Source organism: Maniola jurtina, chromosome 19 (genome assembly GCF_905333055.1).
Source record: "Maniola jurtina chromosome 19, ilManJurt1.1, whole genome shotgun sequence".
NCBI lineage: Eukaryota > Metazoa > Arthropoda > Insecta > Lepidoptera > Nymphalidae > Maniola > Maniola jurtina.
This window is the reverse complement of record NC_060047.1, coordinates 7,038,189-7,062,351: the sequence shown is the minus strand read 5'-3', so window position 1 is coordinate 7,062,351 and position 24,163 is coordinate 7,038,189. Positions and strand designations below refer to the sequence as shown.

The window sequence follows — 24,163 nt, the reverse complement described above, 5'->3', positions numbered from 1 at the left end:
GAAAGCAAAGTTAAGTAATACATTAATTACAATGTTAAATAGGTAGTAATTTTAATAGAAGATGTTTTCAATTACTTTTTAACAATTTTCGGAATAGAGTAAACGCTATGCAATAACGATGACCGGTTGCGGATTTTCGTATATAATAAGTTTGACACTAAGAAAGTTTATACAACAAGACATGTTAATCAGATTAAATACAGAGAACGAATTAATAAAAAAACAATACAGATGAATACATTTTCTACCTATTTTCTACTTAAAGAGTTTTAGAGTGGATTTATCTTAGGTAGAGATCTATAAAGCGCACTTTGACTTAGTTCAGGCTTAAGAAAAGTTAAAACGAGACAGCGTTATATCGCTGGCATAAATCTGTCTCGTTTTATCTGAAACTTAAGTCTTACTTAAACTTAAGTTAAGTTTAAGTAAGCAAAATCAAAGCACTATACTATACTAAACACTCTATAAATCTCAGCCTTAGACTGAGCCTGGTATGGACACGGACCCGGCCCATGGAATATGATAAATCCACCTATAGATTACATAAAATCGATAGCCTAGTTCACAATTGCACTAACCACACAATTGTCGATTCTACAGTACAGCTGTTTAAAGTTCAGATATGACTACCACAAGAATGATTGATAGGTAATTTCAAAACAGTTTAGCACGTGATCACAACTCTTGACCAGATGCTAAACTGTTTTGAAATTATCTACTATTTTGTGCTATTCACAATCTGAAATTTAAACAGCTCTCCAGTAAAATCGATAAGTGATAGTTATTGCTATTCTGAACTAAGCTATTGACATTTTTGTAACAAAAAATATTACTATTAACAGATAGGTAACGTAAAAAACCACGAAACAGAATCAAGCTACATATAAGGCTATAATTGCTTTTGAAATGCTGATTAAAATGTCTATTTAGCATAGGATCTATGGTTATGCAACCGGCCGAACCACGAGACTGTGTATGTGTGTGTGTGCTGCCGTCGTTTACTTGAGGAGCTCGTGCGCTCGCTGGTTGGCCAGCGTTATCCTCGTTTCGTTCGATTCGCCCTACGATACAGAAATGCTGTTGTCTTGCGTTTCCAATGTACAACCGTTGTACCGTCCATTTACACTTGAAACATTTGCATTGTCTGACTTTATATTACACATTTTATTTATCACACAATCGACTTCAAATTAATTGCTCAAGTATTTCACTATCTTCTTTTTTTCATATCCTGATAACTAATTTTGAAAAATCCGGCTTAAAAAAATTTTGAAAAAATAATAATCTTTGTCCACATATAAAGGAAACATTTTTTTTTTTAAATAAATTTTGATACCAAAGGCAGATTCCGTTTAGCTTCATTTTAAAACCTTTTGCAATAATAATTGGAATGAAGAGAGACAATGTTAACAAATTACAAGGCACCATAATATTTGCCAAAGAAATTTACAAATTATCGGATACGACTGACGGCCGCGATTTACAGGTATCTGGATAATAAAATGTACACTGAACTGTACAAATTATCGCACGTAAGTCGCGGACGTAGCCTTGAGCGCTCAGACGTTCAATAGTTATCTCGCAAACCCCATCAAAAACGAATATGCAACTTATCTGTTGCGGTTGATAACGGGCACGTCTCATAGTTTGTGTCCGTCGTATAGATTACATTCGAGGATTGTAAGGGCCTGTGCAAACGAGGGACTTTCGTCCGCGGGGGACAAGTAGAACTATTCAGTTAGTTAGACCATATTTTTTTTAGATTATTGAATATGGAACGCAAGTTAATGTGAAGTCGATTACGAGAGAAAAAGTTTGTGGTCGGCGCAAAAGTTTCGCATGTAAATGAAGAGTACCGGTTTATATTGATAGTTTCATGTTGTTAATCAATAAAATTGTGATGAGTGGAGCGAATGAGTGTTACTGATGATATTCTAGTTCGAGGGTAGATTAGTCACTGAATGGTAAACTAGAATGATTTGTGAACATGTTTTTAGAGTGGTGGTTGTTTCAATAGATACACCGAGGAGTTCCACAACACCTAGTAAAATTCTAACCGCATTCACTACCGATGTTTGAAAGAGACATGCTTGGTGAGAATTACTACTAGGTGATTTTCTGTAAGCATACTGAAATTTAGAAGGCCAATAATAGAGTTTCCCAGAATTAAGAAGTAAATTGGGGGAACCTGATTTAAGTTGAGAAGTCCGTACATTGGTACCTTTACTTTAATGACATTGGTTCTATCAACAAAGTCGTATCTATAGACTAACCTGATCAGAAGATTTTTGTAGTGTGTGCATGTTTCTTTTATCTTCTATGATATCATGAAACAGCGAATGTGTGTGATACTTTGGTGTGATGTAGTGTCATGATTCCTTTATAAGTCATGATTTTTTGAGGAGAAAAGTACGACTGTAAAGACTTTCAATTTTGTCAAATTCCCCCGATTTAATTCTTGAATTCTTAGGCTACAAGCGATAGGGTTAGTCGCGATAGATAATTTGGAACAGTTAAACCCATGTCCACATAAAAAGTGATAGAATAACACTAGAAATGGTGAAAATGTATGTGAAACACTGGAAATTGACGAACTTGTTATTTTTATTCTTTAAAAAGTTCGCCTTTGAAATATAAGAACGTAAATAGAAAGCATTGGAAAATATATGTTTTCGTAGTATTGAAAATCACATTTTACAACTACCAACTGTTCTTTCTTTACGCTTTTTACACACGCGATTTCGTCTATTGCTTAGTGAAAAACTGATTCGCACCTCTCAGATCAGGGCGCGTTTGGAACCCTTGAAGCTTTAGTTGTAAGTTTACGTAATTTAATTATCATCATTACATTAATTAACTGTCAAATTCAACAATTGACAATTGACAAGTGTGACACAACCAGCAAATATGGCGAGTTCTTTTCTTAGGTGACTAGCTTATGCACCAGATTACACAAATTTCGAACCCCTATTTACTCCCTAAGACGTTGAATTTTCAAAATTCATTTCTTAGCGGGTATCTACGTCATAATAGCTATCTGTATGCCAAATTTCATTCCGATCCGTCCAGTAGTTTGAGCTTTGCGTTGATAGATCAGTCAGTCAGTCAGTCAGCTTTTCCTTTTATATATTTTAGATAGGCTTGCACTTGACGACAATCATCCTTAAAAAACCAATGACGAAGTCTAGGTTAGAGCGCACTTGCCTAGAAGATGCCTATTCAATCTTGCTTTGAAGGTTATAGATGGCAGAAAATATGGACACCAGGACAACATTTCACGGTTTATTATAGTTAGTAGATTTTTTAGACGAAATCGCGTGGTTATCCGCAAGCCCTGGTCCGTAGTCGTCGGATCATGGATGGCGGTCCGGCACCCACCTTGCGGTTGATGCGGTCGATCTGGCGGTTCTGGTTCTCGAGCTCGGAGCCCATGTCGATGGCCATGTTGCGCAGGTTGCCGATCATGGTGTTCACTTGCCCCATGTTCTCCTCCATCTCGTCTTCGCGGGCGTCATTCGTTATCCTGGAATCAAACACGTTGTTATCATTTAATCTTATAATAATAATCGTTGCTGAGATCTGTAGAGTGTAGTTTGATTTTGTTTATGAGTTAAGACTTAAGTCTCTTCATCGAAGCGATAACTCGTTGGCGAGAGGAACCTAAAATAGTGCTGTTTCCACAAATGACAGAAATAACGTCATTTGTCAAGCGTGTGACGCTTTCCCTCTGTGCACCTCACCACGAGAGAGGCCAGGTGAATGAATTTTGCTTGTGTTTTAGATAATTGCTAATCGGTCCTATGGCTATGGAGCCCTAAATAGGCAAGACACTTGGAATAAATACTGACCTGCCAATGTAGCCGGCCTGTGGGCCGATGCCGTTGCGTTCGTCCATCACCCGCTGGGGCTGGTTGTTCACCACCTTCCCGTCGTCATTGCCCTTCCATGTCCCGTCATCTTCCTTGAACGACGCTCCCCTGTAAAAGTACAAGTCATTCACTTATCATCATCATCATCATCATAGACCCATCGCTGGCTCACTATTCAAAACGTGTCTCCTCTCAGACAGAAGTATTATGTACTTTAGATTGTAATTTAGGCTACGATGGGGCTGGCGTTTCATAAAAAAACCGGCCAAATGCAAGTCAGACTTGCGCACCGAGGGTTCCGTACTCGGGTATTTTTCGACATTTTGCACGATAAATCAAAAACTATTAAGTATGCATTAAAATAAATAAAAATCTAGAATGTACAGGTAAAACCCTTTCATAATATGATACCCCACTTGGTATAGTTAGGTATCTTACTCTGAAAATTTAAATTCTAATTATTTTTGCAAGAACACATTTGAATTTTTTTTCGTGATTTAATCACAAATTCACGGTCTTTGGATTTTTTTTCTTTACATTTGCTTTGAGACCTACCTTCTTCATGATTCTAGGTCAGCGGGAAGTAAAGGTTTTCTTGACAGACACGACAGACAACGAAGTGATCCTATAAGGGTTCCTTTTTACCTTTGACCTTTGAGGTACGGAACCCTAATTAAGATTTTAAAAAAATATAGTCCCTCACTTGTTGCACGGTAGTGCACAGATGCCGCAACATTTCTCCATGCCCGAGAGATTTTTTTCAGCTTCACGCATGTCTGCGTTAATTTGGTCCATCCCTTCCTCGATCCTATCCAATTGTTCTGTCCACACACACAACAAAAACAGCTTTAGTACCGGCCTTAAGTCTATCAATTATTTTGTGTTCATTTCCTAACCTCCTTTACTTTACTTTATTTACTTCCTTTACTTTATTTCGCGGTATTTGCAAATGTTTGACACTTTTTTTTATTATTTGAATTAATTACTTTTCTTTTTGTAAATTCTCAACGCTCTCGACAATAATCGGAGCTAAGTGTAAGACACGTTCTCTATTGCGAAGCTCAATTGAACTATTTTTTTTTTCTTCTAACCATGCATTCCATATTCTATGACAGCAATTCTAATCTTATTAGAAGCTTTTAGTCGTTTTGAATTGACTTTTTCTTATCATTGTCTTACACTCGATCCGATCAAAATTGATAACTAATTAAACTTTTTACCTTTGATATTAGATGATGTATGTGCTAAGACTAAGTGATAAAAATACCAAATACTTTATCGACTAACATTTAGAATAATAATAAATACTAAATTCATGCATTCAACAGCAAAATTGAAGTAATCGTGCATAGCTAGATGCGTGAGGTAAAAAAAATAATAAAAAAAATACATGAAGATAAAGAAGTTTAAATCTCAAGGTCTCCATTCACAGCGAGGCACAAGTCAGAACGGAGATACGCATTATTTCACTATTTAAGTATGATGATGATAATTTTTTACCTTCGTTTTATTATCCATCATTATTTAACTGTTAGCACGTTTTCAATCGACATTAAAATGTTGTAATTTATCGCCATTCAATGAATTTTCATAGACATTTTGAACTGGCATTTCAGACAAAGCCTTACTAAGTTATGGGTGATGTATAAAGTACTACTGGATGCTTACCGCCCTGTTCATCCAGCATGACCAGGGTTTTCATGCCCACCTCGTGACTCTACAACACAATAATGATGTCACTATAGCGCGCAGATGCGGAGCGAGACGCGGCGCGCGCGCTGGCCGGGCAGCGCGCGCCTCGCACCTCGGCGCACAACTCAACACAACTCAAACTCAAACAAACAAACCAAACAAAACAATACATGAACATGGTCACGGTGAGCCGCGCTGAGGCAGGCGGCCCCTCCTTGTCGATGTTTGATGGTGCTAGCGATGAGCGGGTCGACAAGCCATTCCTACATGAGACGTGTTCAGCGCGGAGGTGCCGCCGGCCTCGCACCGACACAGTACGCATCGAGCTAACAGTGACAGACCTACGCTCTAACACTCAAGTACGCTGCTAGCCATGGAGATGAAGGCGTCGCGGTAGACGCGCATTCATTTCAGTACCGCAGGTTACACAGAAGAGGAGTAGATTTGGAAAGATAAATAAATATACCTATAAAAAGCGTTCCGATCGATAATATCAACGGAAGAAATAAACAGATTGCGCAGCTCATACAAATTAAATCTTCAGCAAAAGATAGAGTAACAGTCTTTCGCGACAATTAGCAACGAACGGCCATCGGGCTTCTATTTACACTATGTTGTCAAAGTCATCCCCATCGAAACATAGAAACATACGCAACATCGATCTGAGATAAGTCGTTATTCAAGAGAAACGTCAAAGAAAAACAAAGAGATTAATTTAGTTAGTATAACTGCACATTCAACACAGACGTTCTCACGGCTCGACTACCCAGTGTTCAGTTAACTCTTACCGCCCTGGTGACTCAACATATGAAGCGCTTGCCCCCCGGCGTCCTCGCTCTATACATAAAATACAAATCAAAATAATATATCGCAGGAGAGAGTATCGGGGTGAGTGGGTGGCGGGCGTGCACGTGGGCCTGCGCCGCGCGGCGTGCGGCGTGCGTGCGAGTGCAGCGGGCGGCGTGACGCTACGCACACTACGCGAACAACGACATGCATGCAGTGAAGCTTGCAAGTAAAACCAGATTCAGTTTTATCTGTGCTCAGTTTCATATGAATCATGATTATTTTGTGTAATGTTAAAGAGTCGTGCGTTGAGGAGAAGCGTTTCGAATTTACTTCGCTCGGTTTATCTTAATTCGTTTCATGTGATTTAGGTAAGTTGTCGATACAGAGTCGAGTACAAAACATCTGAAATGCAGAATGTAAGTTTCGTACGAACGAAGATAATAGGAGAGCTGGTAATGTTAATTTGTTCTGCCCGAGCGGCGCCGTCGGAATTAACGCTCGCTGATAAGTAGTGCAATATGGTGTAGATTAGCTACTAAACGCATAATAAGGATACAAAGATGTGGGTTTTCCGTGATCTCTGTGTGTGAGCCTCGAAATGTTAAATAAAGTTAAAGGATGCCCGCACCTTTGCATTGCAACAATAGATTATGTAAGTAAAAATACACAGTAGCTGCGATACCCTCGGCGCTCCTCGCTATCGGTGCACCCGCCGCGGATGTGCCGACAACCCTACAGGCTCCGTTAAGGTTAGCGAAAAAGTAAAATAGATAAAATTGAAAATTATTTAGTGTTGCAATTGCAGTTCACTCACCTCCCTGGTCGTCTAGAGCGACCAGAGTACGAATGCCGGCCTCCTTGCTCTACACACCAGCCGCAGAAACAAAAAGTCAGAGAGCAATGTTAGTTGTGAGGGGTACAGTGGAGTGAGTGGAAGTGAGTCGTCGGGACCCTGCCGCCTGGACGCGCGACTCGCGACCACGACTGCGTGTTCGTTCCGATGCGATATTATAGTGTTAGGAGGACATCTTCAACGGTCACACAATGCTTTCAGCTAACCAGATAATATAAAAAAGTTACGAAAGTTCATATCTTGCAAGATGAAGATGTCCCCCATCGGAGTGGAGCTGTGTTACTTTGAAGTTATGCAAAATCTGTACAGTGTCATATTATCTGAATGAAACTTTGGTACAGACTTAACTATTAACAAACGTAAAACAAAGTAATTGTAACGATGTGCATACTTAAATAATAACTAGGTATATACCAACCAAAACCTATAAACGAAAACAATAGATACTAACATTATATATAAACGAATAGAAACAAATAAAATATTAGTTTCGATATTGACAATACTTATTCAATTGTGGTCTGTATATGTTGTGAGAGTTTGGAAGGTGTAGCTCGATATTTTTGTTGGAGTTAGTAGTAGGTACGGCGTGTGGTTACGCCCTTATTGGTAGTATTGTGATTGTTGGAGAAGGCACGAAAATCATACAACATAATAGTACAGTCAACAACAGAGATCAGCCACTACACAGAGACCTACAATAAAGATTGAACTAAAACAGTATAGAGAGAGAACATAAACTCAAGAATAGGTCACGATTTGCTCATTTAAAGATGTGATTTGGAAGAAGTAAAATCATATTTCAATAGTATTCTAAAACAAAAAAAAAATCGCACGAAAATGTTTCTGTAGTGTTCTTTAGTTCAAAAACAAAGAGGAAGTAAGAAAGTAGAACGTGCTTTTGAAGTTGTGGTTCACATCCTCAAGGGCGAAAAGTCGATTTAGAAAAATGCGTCCAATTAGATTCAGTAACATCGACTTGAAAGCAAGCCCAAGCACAACGGTATTGACTATGTTGACGGGAAAGCATGTCTGGGTCGTATGACATTCTAGGGCCGGAGAGAAGTATTCCAAAGTAGTAGGAGATTTTGGAATTCATCTAGTACATTAAAATGGGCTTTCATGCTATGAATTTGGTAAAACTCTTAAAAACAGGCTATTTGGACAAGTTAGTTGGGTGCCGACAGTTAATTTTATTAGTTTACATGCTTGAAATCAAATCAGTAAACTCCTTTTGCTTTATATCAGATTTTGTGATAATGAGCTTTTCGAATTAACTGTCAACGCCAAATCTGGACAAACGGATTTGTATTCACTCACATATAATTATACAATGCTACAAACAACACAAAGGGCTATAGAGAGCTAACAATGTCGGATACATGTAGGCACGGAGCATGCAACACCCAATGGTTAATTTAAATCAAATAAATAATAATATATTATGTTTTTTGGCAGAAGGATATAATATATACGTAAAACAATATAATTAAAACCAAAAACATGACCGGACAGCTACAATAGATATACATACACATCGAATAGTATATAATAACAATAGCGACATCGATAACACAACAGCCAGGGATAGCAAAGGCTGCGCCCTAAAGGGTTAAGGGGGGGCTTCGGAAGTCAAACCGAGCTTGGGGCTCTCCGGGACACTTCGCTATACCCCTCACTCCCTCGCATCGAGAACACCTCTCTCACACATGGTTACAAATAATCACAACAATGGAACAACTCAACATAAAATGTTCAAACTATGTGGGGAAACATAAAGTCACTAAAATAATCTCGTCTAACTTTACGACTCCGGTTATAAACTAATCATTATCATTTGATATTTTAACTCTCTCCAGTGATTTGTTCGCTTGGAAATCCAATGAAATATTTTAACACAATAAAATAAATATTATCAGTTACATGAACATATTATGTAAACACACATATTAATACCAAAATACCATTCTTAACAATTAAAGAGACGGGTGGGGTATCTTCATTCAAAAAAAGAGGATCTTTGGGAGATACTTAAATCAAATACTGAAGGTATTCTCGAAATTTATCTTTCAATCTTAGAGCGCATTCTAACTAGCTGCATACGCGCTGCTGTTGCGCGACATATTGCAACTAATTTTAATGCGGTTTAAAGTTTTTCTAGTAACTGCCAGAAAATAAATTCCACAAGGTTTTACCCATTAGTATAATTAAATCTTGAAACTTATAATACGGCAGTTACTTTACAGTTTCCATTTTCACTATGAAATTATGACTAAACACGCATTTACGTTTGTCTATTGTACACTCACCTCCTCGCATAGTTGCATCATACGTCGCGTCGACTCCAAGGACTGAAATTAAGATAGAAACATATTTAGGGGTTTTTAATGTGACTGTTGTAAATAAAAGTGGTAGATTTATCTTGTAGGATGATACACTGAAACATAAAACATTTTATCGGTTGACTGACGAATGGGTTTAAAAAACAAAAATCAGGTTATACTCTTTCACTACTCTTTCACGCTCATAAGCTGCCTGCGTGCGAGAGACGGAGATAAATACTTTGGCTTATTCATAGACACTACACAAGCGTAATGTGTGTTTAAAGGTTGTAAGTGCCAGCTCTGGGTAACCACACTGGGTACAAGTGAAACTAGTGATGGAGTCCTTTCCTTCGTGGAACTTAGGGCTGCAGGAGTTGCTTTCCACGTCTCCCTATCTTTGGCTGCTGCCTTGACATGGTTCCACGAGAGTCCCACTCTTTTTTTTTTATAGTCTAATTTAAAAAAAAGAATATTAGCCATGCAAATCATGACTAATACTCCCCTTTCCCTCGAATTAAGCGTACAGCTTGTGCCAGTTGTGGGAACGATACAATACGGTACAATAGTGCAACGGGTGGGGTTTGAACGGCCGACCTTTCGGAATTCAGTCTGCTCCTCAACCGTTGAGCTATCGAGGCTCTACAGGTCTGCTTCAATGGACCTCCTCCAGGTGTTGGTTGGTCGACCAGGTCTTCGACCGCCAAACTATAGAATACTAATAAAAAGCTTCAAAATTAAAAAATACTTACATCATCGGTCACCTGCCCGGCACGTAATTGGAGCTGTTCCAGCTCGCTGCGCGGCGCGCCATTCTCTGCTGGTGGCACTGCAGCCGGCATCCTGGAACAATCGGTGCGCATTGGTTCATATCTGTACTTCATTGTGATGTACGCGTGAAACTGTCGCAGTATATTACGGGTTCAATCGATAAAACAGTTATGGTACACGTGTTTTCCACAAAATACACGCAATCGAACTGCAGTAAGTTCGTATCTAATACAGGATTAGATTCTCGCGTAGTCTCTACTCGAGTTTAATGAAGTGAAGTGCGCATTCGCGATAATTAGCATTGCCTACTAAGACTTACAACTCAATTCGATTCATCGTCACTTACAAAGATAGTGAATGAATACCTAATTATATGGTTGGGTGAATCTGAAAAGAATTTCTAAGTAGGTAAAAAGGCTTATCGATACGACTTTGGTGATGGGTAGGTATACTATCATTAATGCGCATGCAAAATCCGCTATGTATTTTTTCAGAATTTTCGTTTTTGATGTCATTTTGTTTGGTTTTAAAAAGCGTGTGTACATGTAGAACCTAGAAACCCATTCTTTAGCATGTGTGCTAGTTCAAGAGATAATCTTTTTAGCTACGTGATTTAGATCTAAAAGTACCTTTGCTACCACCAGTGCAGAAATCAGATACTACTGAGAAGAGTTGGCAGTTGGCAGATTAACTAGGAATAACATAGGCTACTTTTTTAACCGACTTTCAAAAAAGGAGAAGTTATGTTTTTCTACATATGTGCACCGAAATCTACCATATTTCTATACCGATTTGCGTAATTTTTTTAATCGATAGAGAAACATTGCAACATTGTCCCATAAAAAATTAGGTTCCAACTCCTCAATCCTGCTGAATCCTCCTCAATGTACAGCTAGCAGCGTTCTTTCCATTTTGTACGTTTTGCGTCGCATATAAAATGGAATGCACGCAACTCGCTGCAGACTGTACCTACTATGGTAGTCGGCAATCGTATAGCGCTCGGCCTTGCTCGGCTGCTCGACGCTCGTGCCTGGTAGGTCAACTCTCGTTCAACCAAGCCATTTTAATATAGCGAAGCAGTTTGAAATGTTTTGTCTCTTTCCCACTCATTAGTTCACCGGTTGCGCTACTGATTGCCGATCGGTCGTCTCGATTTTTGAGTTCAGTATCCGGCAGCCATTGCCTATCTGTTGTTGGTTCTTACGTTAAAACAATGAGTGATAATTTTATTTTTGATGTAGCTTTATTTATTGATGAGATTCGGAAAAGACCAGCCATCTGGGATACAAAAACGGATTTTCCTAGGGATTTGAAAAAGAAGGCATGGAATGAGATCAATGATATGTTCGGAGAGGAAAATATGTCGCCGGCTGACAAACGACTTTTAGGTTAGTAAAATAATCCAATAGTTTGTATAGAGGGCATAAATATAGAGAAAGGAATTTTCTCGCTCTCTTGCGGTGTGTTCTCACATCGGAAAATCTAGGGGAAGTCTATTTTCAGGGATAAAGAGTAGCTTATGTCACGCTCCATGCCTTTAGTCCATGCAAAAAAACCCCGTCGGTCCGTTGCTCTATTACGACGTGATTGAAGGACAAACCAACCAACAAACAAAGATATTTATAAAATGGGTAGCGATCTTACACCATAAAATAATTCAAATTGTAAACTTTCAGGATGCAAACTGCAGCAAAAATGGAAGAATCTCAGAACCTGTTTCGGAAGGGAATTGAAACGTCAAAGGAATTCTGGATCGGTTGCTACCCGTAAAAGTGAATATATATACTACAAAAAAATGTTATTCCTTACAAATGTAATGAGTGAAAGAGATATAACTGAACCAGAATATGTATACTTTCATGAAGATGAGACTAGTCAATCTGAGACCACAGATAACAAAAACTTAGCAGAACAATTGCAAACACAATATGATGATAAAAATCAAAGTCATACAAATCAAAGTGTAAAAAATAGTAAGAAACGTAAAGCTTGTGAATCTGAAGAACTGTTAAGTAACGAAGATGAGGACGAGGATCGTCTATTCCTATTATCTATGCACGAAACTTTGAAACAGGTGCCTATAAAAAAAAAGATGGGAGTGAAAATTAAAATGTTGTCTATATTACACGATACTTTATCATAAACTGCGCCAGTCAAAAAGCAAGCTGTTAAATAATGTCCGTAGCATGCCGGCAAGCTGAGGTATTTTTAAAAAAATTACAGATTAACGCTTGGCTTCAATTAGACCTGCTAGCAAGTGATGATGCAGCCTAAGATGGAGCGCATTTGCCTAGAAATTGCCTATTCACTCTTGACTTGAAGATACCCATATTAAAAGTGGAAGGGAAAACTGGTGCTATGATAGCGGTTCGGATTATAAACGAGGAAGCAAATCGCTTCGTGCGGGTCCGAGGAAGCAAATAGCTTCGTACGTGTCCGAGGAATTTCAACTACGTACGGATTCAGACCTTTACGATGCCTTGCAGTACGATGGTAGAAGGTCAAAGAGCTCTTGTGTACACTCTCCGAAATATATAATGTAGAATACCAATAGATTGGCTAAGTTAGGACAGATGCGATGTGTAGATATACCCACAGAGATGTACCAAAGAAATAATGAGCCTCGTAGAGAGATGCCAGTTGGAGATTGTTCAAAAGTCTAATCTAACAACCGTACAAACAGCTGATTGCGGAAATGAATTCGTAAAAAACTTGTGTGAACTCAAAGGATCGTTTCAACGTCAAATAGCAAAGACAACGAATGAATCTATGGCACTATTTCGTACAACATTAAATTTCTCATTTTATTTGATTTATCAAACACGCTGTATATTTAGAAGAATAATGTAACTAATGATAAGTTATTTCTTTTGATGACATGTGTTTTAGTAGGTAGGTACATTTCATTAATTACGTGCGTAGATAAAAAAATTGTGTTGGTTTGTTTCTACAATTTTGTAATAGAATTGCAATGATTTTCAACTTGTTTTATATTTGTGGCTTAACTTAGTACCTATTTACTCGTAAGTGCTCGTGAAAGTGCCAAGTTTTTGCCTTCGCAGTGTGGACAAAGTTCAAAAACATGTCAATTATAGTGGTGCTTTAGCGTTTCATTAAGCGGCGGCATACTATATTATAGCGTAATTACGTTCTTAATATGATTATGGTTGTAGGCTAATAGGAGCTATACACTGTGCTATAATAACATCCTTTTGCAGTACAGAAAATCGTTTTAATGAAAAATTTCTTTTGTGCTCAAAAATGTTTACTGAAAAGATTAAATTCAGTATTGCAGTGTATTCAGCTCCCCACGTTTTGCATTTTTAATCTTTCACGGTTGACAGTGAGCATTGAACTTGGTAAACATAAATAAAGCGGTGGTGGGTGTAGCGACCTTCAACACGGGCACAAAAGACGGGGGCCCACCTCAAGTCTTACGTCACACCACCCTTTCTATTGACAAATTGAGATAGCGGATCAATCTTTATTGAACCCTTGCTTAATTATATTGTATCTGTTCTATTTATAACTAAGTAGATTTTTATTTTATAGTCTAGCGCTTGGCTGTAATCAGACCTGCTGGCAAGTAATGAAGCCTAAAATATGCCTATTCATTCTTCACTTAAAGGTATTATATTAAAAGCGGAGGGCTGATAAAAACTGATGCCGGAAGGTCGTTTCCATATACTAGCGGTTCGGTTTAGAAACCAGGAAGCAAATGGTATGTGCCTGTGGAATTTCAACTGCGTACGGGAGCAGACTTTGACGGTGCAATTTGGTACGATAGTAGAAAAGTGAAGGAGGGGCCAGCGGAGTGATTCGCTTACTCAGTGTCTAACATTGAGTGATAGCCATTTGGCATCGAGCTCATTTGACATTGGTTGGTTTTACATTGCTCCTTTATTGAGTCATATTAAAATAATCGTTCGTGGAAAATCTTCAATGGATTAAAAATAAATGTCAAATGAGCTCGGTGGCTATCATTCAGAGTTGGACACTGAGTTAGCGAATCAGTATGGCAGGTCGAAATTTCTTGAACACACTAAATAATATAATAATTCTGCCTGCTTTTTTATTGAAATTGTAGTAGATTTGAGTATTGTTAAAAAATGAATTAAAAATCAGTCATTAAAAAATCATTTTAAAGGAAAAACTACGGAAAGTGTTTGAGTCGGGGATTTCCCATTTTTCGTACTTACCTTTTAAGTAGTGCAAGGTCAGATTTAATTTTTTTCCTAATTATAATCGTTTTCTAACTTTTAGTTTAAAATTATTGTGTTGCATACACGCGCTTTAAATATACCACACACGGAAAAAGGTAGGCCATTCCCTTTGAACGAAATAAGATCACGTTGAATCGATTGGACGTTTTGTTAATTTTACAAAAAGTTATGAAATGCGAAGCAAACTGCCAAGTCCTACTTGGCAATTACCAGTTGGCTGGAGTCCCATGTTGGCGTAGGCCTATTGAACCTTAACTAATTGCTTTAGGACAACTTATGGATAACTAGAATGGCCTACATTACTCACACAAGATAAACAGGACCAAAACCCGACTGCTAGTTGCTACCCGCGAACTGCTGTTAGATAGCGATAGATATAGTATAAAATAGTTTTTCTATAGCACGGTGTATTTTAACATTGTACTATATTTATATCTTCTTTACTCTTTCATTTGATATCCCACTTGCAACAATTTGAAGACTAATTGGATTGGATGCCACATCCAGCAGGTTGATTTTTTCGTATAAAATGTAGCCTATGTCCCCCGGACTATAATAACGAATCGATTGACACCTCATTCAACAAAATCGGTTCAGTAGTTTAGGCGCTACGGTGGAACACACATAAATACAAACCTACATACATACATAGACTGCTAAAAGCTAAATTCATTCACGGCTTTGCCGTGCCTTTGCAATTAGGCATTGTAAGGTCTACATCTCCTGAGGATGCTCCGGTGTCGGGGCGAAACGCGCGTCGAGTGTTGGGATTTTTGTGGTGCTGCGTGGTGGTGGTACGTGTGGCTTGCTTGGTGGCTGGCTTTTCCTGCATGTTTATCAGTGGGAGGGCGGGCGGTGCATGTCGCATGCTGCATGTTGCACCATACAGATTTCGTTGGTTGGCGGATTATAGCAAATTAAGCTTTTGGTTCCGTGTATATTAAGATATTTTGAAGATAATTTTGTATACGGTTTAATCCTACAGGGATGACATGCAGTGGCGTGCACAAGTTTGAAGCCAGGGTAGGCATTAGTTAGGTAGAAATCTGTTCACTGGCAGGTCATAATGAAAAATATGCATTGAGCTATTACAACTGAGGTAAACAGTGCATTTATGCCTGTATGACCTGCACGCCACTAATGACATGTTCAGTTTGTGACCAAACCCCTAAAAATAAATTTGATTAAAAAAAATGACTCTGATGTCCTCAGCTATTTACCTTGTGGAAAGACTCCCAGCGCTGCGCTTTCCGGTGCGAGGTAGTCATTCTAGCACCTTAGGATCCTACCATCTATCGGTTTTTCGACCTATGTCGACAAACATATCATGGATACGAAAATATTTGAAAACGAAAGTAATTACGGTTAGTTAAATTCGAAAACAAGAGGTTGAACTCGTAAATGCTGTAAACCCCCGCAGGCATGCAATTCCGTGCCAGTCTGACCTTTGAATATTAATGTAGGTACGCGAGATTGCAATACGTAACGAGGCTGATACAGAATATGAGCTCGATTTTAGGTCAATAAATTCTATGTAACAGATTTGAAATGGTTGAACATCTATCAAGTATCCACTTGTGCATTAATCCTACCGAAATTGTTGGATTAATTTCAAAATAAGTAAGACCTTAACTACAGACTATTTGGGTTTTTTTATGACTTAAGAAACCAGTTGAACATTAATTCATAATCATCGTCATCGGCCATTCACTGTTGGATGTAGACCTCTTTAGATGGGAGCCAACTCTTTCTATTGTCGGCTTTTTGTATTCAATCAGTGCCAGCGGCAGCGAGAAAATGTTAGGAATTAGACATTTAAAAATTTTACTTCTTCAGCAGGAAAACATACAGCACACATTGTACTGGAGAAATAATGAAATAATTTTGTACTTAACAATATTATTCATTACCAAGAGAAGAACAGACCTTTTTGACCTGGAAAGGAAGGTGACCTAAGGTAAACTCGTATTTCAATCTATTTTCGATTTGACATATTTGAATTTGACTAAAAATAGGGGTCTGGTCATAATCTTGGCATTCGACGAGACAGGGCGATGGTTTGTCGGGGTAAAATCAATAGACGCGCGCACCACCCTCGCGGTTTTGCTCCCCTTACTCGTGCCTTGCACAAGTTCAACTTGTTTAGTGTTCAAGATAGTTCGTTATGCATCAACTTAACGTGATAGCTACATAACCAATGTACGGTCTAGACGTTTCATGCTTTCAAGCATTATTTATGGGGAGCGTTTGGTTACATGGCGTTGGAAATTTTGGCGCGCAGCCAACAACGAAATTCAGATAATTTGGAACTTCCACTCTTAACATTTCACCATTGTGAATTCGTGTTTGAAACTTTGGGTCTCTGTAGGATTATTATAATAATTAACATAATACTGTATTGTATTGTATATCAAATCTTTGAAAAGAGCCGAGTTTCTTGCTGGTTCTTCTCGGTAGGAAAGGCATTCCGAACCAGTGGTAGATGCTTTTGACGATTCAAAAGAACTTGTACAAGTCTAATTGAATAAAAATATTTTGAATTTTGAATTTTTGAATTTTATTATCACTGTTTCTTCGCTAACTGTCATCTCAATATTCTTCTTATCTCAGCAAAAGTTAAAGCATTCTTGTAGATAGTATTACATCGTTAGGAACTAAAACTAATGCTCAACAAACAGCTTCTGTCTGACAAAACAATCATTAAAAGTTTCAAATGAACCAAAAGGAAGTTAACACTAGCAAGTCATATTCGTTTAGTTAAAAGTTTTGTTTACAAGTTACCCACCCCATTATAACAGACTAGATTATGCCCGCGACTCCGTCCGCGTGGATTTAAGTGTTTTAAAAATCCCGTGGGAACTCTTTCATTTTTTGGGATAAAATTGGTTGTCTGTAAAGTCGGTTTACTGACGATAGTTGAACGTGACAACAAAGGCCGATTGTGCTTCTTTGTCGCTCGTTCCGCGCTCTCGCTTGCACTTCAAGCCTTACATGGAACGCCTCAGAGCGAGGTAACGCCGCATGAGTCATGTTTTTTCGTGCGTGCAGCCGGCTCTATCGAATTATAAGACGTTGTCACGTCAAAAAGGAGCCCTTCAGAGTATAATCTATCTCCATTTTCAATTTCAGCTAAATGCATCCAGTAGTTTTTGCGTGAAAGAGTAACGAACATACACACACACACCTTTCGCCTTCAAATAATATTAGTGTATTAACGTCAGCGTCATAATTTCAGTAACCTTATATGTTATTATAGCACAATAGGTGTGACAACATTTGCATGAGGAATGATTACGTGATGATATGCGCTTTCATATATAAATAGGTAGGTACAAATGCTATGCGCATTGCGCATGCTGTTATTTTCCATAACAATTATTAGTAGATATTTAACTATCACCTTAAAGCACAAATCTTGAGCCTAAAACTGGTGCTGTCTTTAAACGAAGGACCCTCCTAAGAACAGATTCAAGCTGAGCGTGGTATTAATAAATACAATATAATAGGTACACTCTGATAATAAAATTAGTTGCCATTGGTGACCTTTTGAGAAATTGCAATTTAAATTATGCAGATATTCTTTAGATTGCAAATGACTTCTTTTCATGCATTAGTATTGTAAAACCTAAATGATATAAGGCTAAATGGAATTGAATCTATTGAAAGCGTATTATGAACGAATTGAATTGGTTAGGTACTCTTTCGAAGTGCACTGGGAAATCGGAGAACTTTCAATAGCTAGCCTACTTCAACATCGTTTCACAAAAGGCAATAAAGTAGGTATGAAATAGTAGTTAGCAAAGTAAAGCTGCGTGTTGGTTCGTAATCTCGAGTTGGCGTAGAGCCGTCACGATTCTTGGAGGTTAGCGTGACAGGTAAGGTTGTTTTAAACTCTCGCTTTCGAAGTTTTATTCTTCACCTTGTGTTAATAATTACATAGCCTAATGTGCCCAGAGTAAAATGTTAATTAATATAATTTCTATATCCACGTGTATTTCATAAAAGCCACAACAATGGCTGCTATGGAGAGTTGGCAAAGGTAATTTTACGCCTCAGAGCTTAGGTGATATTTTTAAAATTATGTCTGTTAAGTAAGGCCCCTAATTGAAAGTTTTGTGTCTTTTGGAAGAGTACTGAGAGGTACTTTTAATTGATAAATATGTGATTTTTGAGCTTTTAATCTGAACTAGTCATAAGTATTTGGAAATACGATTGGATTAACAGGGCTCTCTCCGTCACTCGTTTAATACAATCGTAGTTCCAATTTCATTTAAATATTAAGCAACCAAAGTCCATGAAATTTTGCAGACATATTCTAGAAACTAATACCTGTGTCTGTGGTGTTTTAGATTTTTCTAAAAATATGTAGTTTTAAAATTACAGGGGCTCAAAGATTTGTATGAAAATTTTTAAGACCGCGTAACTTTGAAACCGAATATTTTAACGGAAATCTGGAAAACCACAGACATAGATATTAGTTTCTAGAATATGTCTGCAAAATTTCATGGACTTTGGTTGCTTTATATTCAAATGAAATTGGAACTACGATTGTATGAAACGAGTGACGGAGAGAGCCCTCTTAATTCTTACTAAAAACTACTTGGTTTGTTTTTAAAGCAACAAACTTAATTTTATTTTTTGATCTTGTCGCGACCATCTAGCTTTATTGCAATCTCTTTCTCGGTTTAGGTAAATAGGTAGGTATTATAATGAAAAAATCTATCCTCATATTTTTGCTAAAAATCAGTTTCCTTATGGCCTCTCAGTGAGAAAAGTAGGTACTCTTTGGTCATAAAATTCATTGCACACTAATTTTCTAGGTAACATTTAAATTACCTACCAAAATGTTTGCCTATCTTATTATGCAGATAAAATCTAATAGTTACGAGGTACATACATATTTCTATGAACAGCTGTTTATTTGGGCAAAGGAAAGGAAGACAGTGTGTAAACAAATTAATACATCGCTCTACGTAGGTACCTATACCTAATGTTTGGGGTAGGAGATCAAGTGAGGTCATGTGTAAGGTTGTACTTTGTATCTACTTAGTTTCATACCTTTTTACACGGCCGCCTAAAACGAATTGCTCAAGGTTCACATATGAATGCACTTGACTGAGTTTATTTATTCCACCATAACTAGAACTAAATGCTTGAGCAGATTCGGATCAATGGGGTATCCTTAGAATCCTTGCATCATCCTGAGTGAGACTGGCTATAATTTATTGATTTTTTTTGAAAAATCTATATAGCGTCTGTATAGCGCCACTTTCAAATGTTTAATAAATTTTTTTAGTTTATTTTTGGCAGGGTAGTTATATTTTTTTTTAAATTACGTCTTGTTTTCAGTGTTTACAGGTTTATGTATGTAACATTTCATTAATTTGGCAAGGACTAAGTATAATAATAATTCTTCTGGTAGCTCTGACAAATTATTATTATTACTACTGAAAGGTTTAAATATATTGAGCTGCTTGAATGAAATGTCAAATAATTTAAATCGTAAACTTGCTTAACTTCTAAGATGCGTTTAGCTTCCTTTCAGAGCGTCATGACTTCGAGATTTGGCTATATCAAATGCCCTTGGCTGCTGATTAGGGCAGCCAAAACCAAAAGACAAGGTCAAGAATTTGTAGGCAGCTTTTTGTTTAAATCGATCTTCAGTTGATTAAAATTTTTCTAGCGAGACGATCACACGATTCCAATACTCTTGTGTAAACTAAGTTATTAGCTTCATTTACCGGACGCGGACGCCTTTAAATTAGTAATCAAGTTTTAACATCTTTGGGTTCCTTACAAGTTAAAATTAGACTTGCGAAAGTTCGAGCAACCCCTCCGATTAGGAGAATTAATTTTTAAGTTTGAATCCTTCAATTTGGAAAATAGCTTTTTTAAAACATCTTGAGGAAACTCTTCTTATTTTAGGGCATAGATAAGGAAGAGATAAATCGGCGTTTGGTTTAATTTTAGATCTATTACAATAAATCTATACTAATATTATAAATACGAAAGTGTGTCTGTCTGTCTGTCTGCTACGTTTTCACGACCCAACCGTTGAACCGATTTTAATGTTTGATACAGACTTGGGATACTTTCCGGGGAAGGACCTATGCTACTTTTTATCCCGGAAAATCAAAGAGTTCTTACGGGATTTAAAAAAAACGAAATCCACGCGGGCGAAGCCGCGGGCATCATCTAGTAATAGAATAATAGGAGTAATACGTTTGTATGGAGAAGCGCGTAAGAAGGCCCACCTTAACCAAATTTTGATGTGCTTTAAAATAGTATTGTAGGATAATACCAATATGGGTAGGCTACTTGAGTAATTTTATGGTTATCATCGCACGCATAGGTATATCGCCCTCACATGTATTATTTAAAGAGAGGGCAGAGGAGGATACTTGACCCGTGGTCTGTGCTCGTTGCTCCTCTTACGTTGACCGCTTGAGCCATAAAATGTGTAAAATAGATCGCGCGTGACATCCAACACTTACTAGACAGTACAGTACTATGATAATCCTCACCATACTTCCTCTTTTCTTATTCGAACCGCTAGAATATGGAATGCCCTTCCGGCATCAGTTTTCCCTTTCACCTATAATATGGGTCAAGAGTGAATAGGCAATTTCTAGGCAAGCGCGCTCCATCTTAGCCTGTATCATCACTTGCTAGCAGGTCTGATTGCAGCCAAGCGCTAGTGTATATAATTAAAAAAAAAACTGTATGTTTGAGGATCATCATAGTTGGTAAGTGGTAAACCTAGATGTATTCTACTATCTACTATTTTATTACGGTTTGTTACTATGGTGTGGAACAGGATATCTCTATGAGGCACGTTGGATGCTTGGACGCTGACAGGGGCTATAGCTAAGAAGATAAAGTTGAAAACTAAAACCCGACTGGATCATCTTAATAAATGCTAAATATTATAGTAAAATTGTTATTCTGTCGCTTGGTATATTTTAATGTTGTAGTACATTTATATTTATGAACTCAGAATTTTCTCCTCTTTCATTTAACACCCCATTCGATACAATTGCAAAAAAAAAATTTGGAGACCCCCACTTTTTTTCATGTAAAGTTCATAGGTTCAAAGTAACCATCAGGTTAATTTTTTTGGTATAAAATTTAGCCTATGTCACCCGGACTTTTTCGACGAATCAATTGACACCTCATTCATCAAAATCGGCCCAGTAGTTTAGGTGCTACGGTGGAACATGGAAATGGAATTCTGGTACACAGAATCTGGATACAAAGGTACACACATACATGCATACATACATAGACTGCTAAAACCATAACCCTTCTTTTTGGCTTTGCCGCAGTCAGGTAAAAAAACTGGAAGTGTTTGAGATGTCAGTGTCCAGATATTTGGTAAGAATGTCTCGGGCAGACTGTGTAAATTGCACTGTGTTATAAAGGAGAATAGAGCAGGTTATAGAGGTACTGAAGTAGAAAGCTAGAATATTTTACACACATGATGCATTGAAGGAATTTATACTTCCTGGGATGTATGAATTCCTTCAACTTATCATGCAAGGAAAAAGGCAGACAGGAAGAGGCCTACCTGCGAAAGGATATTGTGGCTTAAAAACCTGCACCAATGGTTTCGGAAGAACACAAGAAACTTATTTAGAGAAGCAGTTTCAAAAGTTGAAATCACCCTAATGATTGCCAATTTTTGTTAAGGAGATGGCACATTAACATTGAAAGGAAAACAGCAGACTGAGAAACATTTGTTATACATGAACTTATGAAGCATAGTATAATGCTGGAAGGCAACTTGCTGCTTCTCTGTGATACCTATCAAGGCACTCATACTTCGGGCCATTGTAATAATCCAGTCATAAGTTTTGAACTGGGGGAGTCAAAATTCTGCCGTATTTACCCTTGTTTATATTAATAAACAAGGGTAAATACCGCAGAATTTTGGAAAATGTTACTGGTATTGATACTTAACTTGTATTGAATTGAATACTTGACCACAAAATAAAATTTGCATGATTCATAATACTCATAATTATTTGCAGAACAATGACCTCTAAATGAGATGTGTAACTACTTCACATGTTGAGTCATGGAAACATCCTGAGGCGGATTTCCGGTTCCAAAGAAAGTGTATATAAATAAAATACTAATTGGTCTATTACAAATGGGCACTTTTAAAATATGATGTATTTTTTTGGATGATTGAATGATGAGGCCGGCCATTTCTCTGGCCAAAATCTTGGGTTAGGTTAGAACATACATATTCATAGGTTCTATTGAGTTATTTATACATATCAATATGAATATTAATATTTCTAAATAAAATGTTGCTACTGATGATAGCAAAGAAACAGGTAATTCCATATCACTTACTTAGCTATTTAAATAATCTTTAGTATTTAAAATTATGATGAGTATTTTTTTTTTGTTTTTTTATTTTTTATATAAAATAATGTTCCCAGTGGGTTTCTTTAGTTCAGACAGCAATAATGCTCCTTCAAAACTATTTAAGAGTATGATGTAAAATTTTTGGTGCAGATTAAAAGCACCAGAACCAGGAAAAAATTAGAGCCATGTAAGTAGCGATAGACTTCCTAAACTGCAAGGTCATGTGTGTGAGTTCACTAATATGAAATAAATATTTTAATTAAATAATAACCTAGGAATAACCATTATTCGTAGATAATAACAAAGAATCTTGTAGCCAGTCTTTGATTTAGAAATCCTAATAAATAAAGTAATGTTTGCCAAGATTTTGTCTGCAGATACAGGTTTTTAAAATCCTAAAAAAATATAGACTGGGGGAAAGGCGTTTTCGCTACATACATGGCTCGCATGTACACAAAAAAAGAACGTCTGACGTCAGGCGATTAATCAGCTTATGATGTCACTTTATTTAATTTAGGGCCGATGGAAATAATTAATAGAGAACCTAACAATTGCTCCATACCTAATTGAAATGAAATTATGAAAGTAAAGGTCAATACCATCATCAAAATATTGATTTCAATTCACTTAATGCGACAACACAGAAAAATAATAGAAACTTACTTGTAATTTTGTGGTAGGCGGTTTATTTAGAGAAAATCCTCTTGATGTCACTTAGCACACACTAAGCACCAAAATATAGCACAACGCTGGTGTGAAAGGCTTTCTCTTCTTTGCCAGTTGCCACAAACCCTCGGCGATATATCGACTCGATGAGGTTAGCCTACGAAATGCGCAATGTTTTGACTATGCGCATTAAATTTTTCTGTGATTGTCATGCGCGTATGTATCCCATTTAACAGAATCTTGGTAGAGTCAAACTTATGTTATTAAGTACCTTTAATAATGAATAAAAATAAAATTAATCCTTAAATAATTACCTACTAAAAAATCAATAATATAGAAACCGTCAAGAATGTCAATAATTGAAATCGAAAAAGTCGACGATTCCATGATTCGATTAGTGTGACCATCGCAAAAATAGATAATCTGCTATTTATTACACAATATTATGCAGAAATTCTGCCAGAAGCTGCCAAATTCTTTTAAAATTAATGCTTAAATATTTTAGGCATGATTTTAGGCATTACAAGTGAAAAAATTCAAAATGATAAACAGAAAAATATTTACACAATTTATCACTTAGTTAACTGCCGCAAAAAGATATAT

At 37.3% G+C, this 24,163-nt stretch overlaps 2 protein-coding genes across 7 annotated transcripts in view; one reads left to right on the top strand and one right to left on the bottom strand.

Annotated features, from left to right (window-relative positions):
* LOC123874982 (synaptosomal-associated protein 25) overlaps positions 1-23,952 on the bottom strand; it is a 32,508-nt gene extending 8,556 nt beyond the window's left edge. Inside the window, exons 1-8 of one of the 6 annotated variants that reach the window (XM_045920579.1) lie at positions 23,875-23,952; positions 23,558-23,717; positions 10,277-10,367; positions 9,513-9,554; positions 5,538-5,586; positions 4,573-4,690; positions 3,849-3,977; positions 3,379-3,523 (exon numbers count right to left, since the gene is read on the bottom strand). In XM_045920579.1, coding sequence (XP_045776535.1) covers positions 3,379-3,523; positions 3,849-3,977; positions 4,573-4,690; positions 5,538-5,586; positions 9,513-9,554; positions 10,277-10,366 — 573 coding nt within the window. In that variant the 5' untranslated portion in view covers position 10,367; positions 23,558-23,717; positions 23,875-23,952. Of the gene's footprint in view, positions 1-726; positions 1,062-3,378; positions 3,524-3,848; positions 3,978-4,572; positions 4,691-5,537; positions 5,587-6,349; positions 6,399-7,164; positions 7,214-9,512; positions 9,555-10,276; positions 10,368-23,557 lie in introns of those variants that run through there. The other 5 variants (XM_045920584.1, XM_045920583.1, XM_045920581.1 and 2 more) reach the window with 5 other exon arrangements.
* LOC123874981 lies at positions 11,368-12,550 on the top strand. Its single transcript, XM_045920577.1, has 2 exons — positions 11,368-11,683; positions 11,972-12,550. Exons 1-2 carry the CDS (start codon positions 11,509-11,511, stop codon positions 12,436-12,438), a joined length of 642 nt encoding a protein of 213 aa, XP_045776533.1. The 5' UTR covers positions 11,368-11,508; the 3' UTR covers positions 12,439-12,550.
* Positions 23,953-24,163: the final 211 nt, after the last annotated feature.

Bases quoted from the DNA above. Each gene is read 5' to 3' on its own strand.
- LOC123874981 (XM_045920577.1), top strand. From the start codon at position 11,509: ATGAGTGATAATTTTATTTTTGATGTAGCTTTATTTATTGATGAGATT. The intron at 11,684-11,971 runs GTTAGTAAAATA...GTAAACTTTCAG, and splicing joins GGCTGACAAACGACTTTTAG to GATGCAAACTGCAGCAAAAA.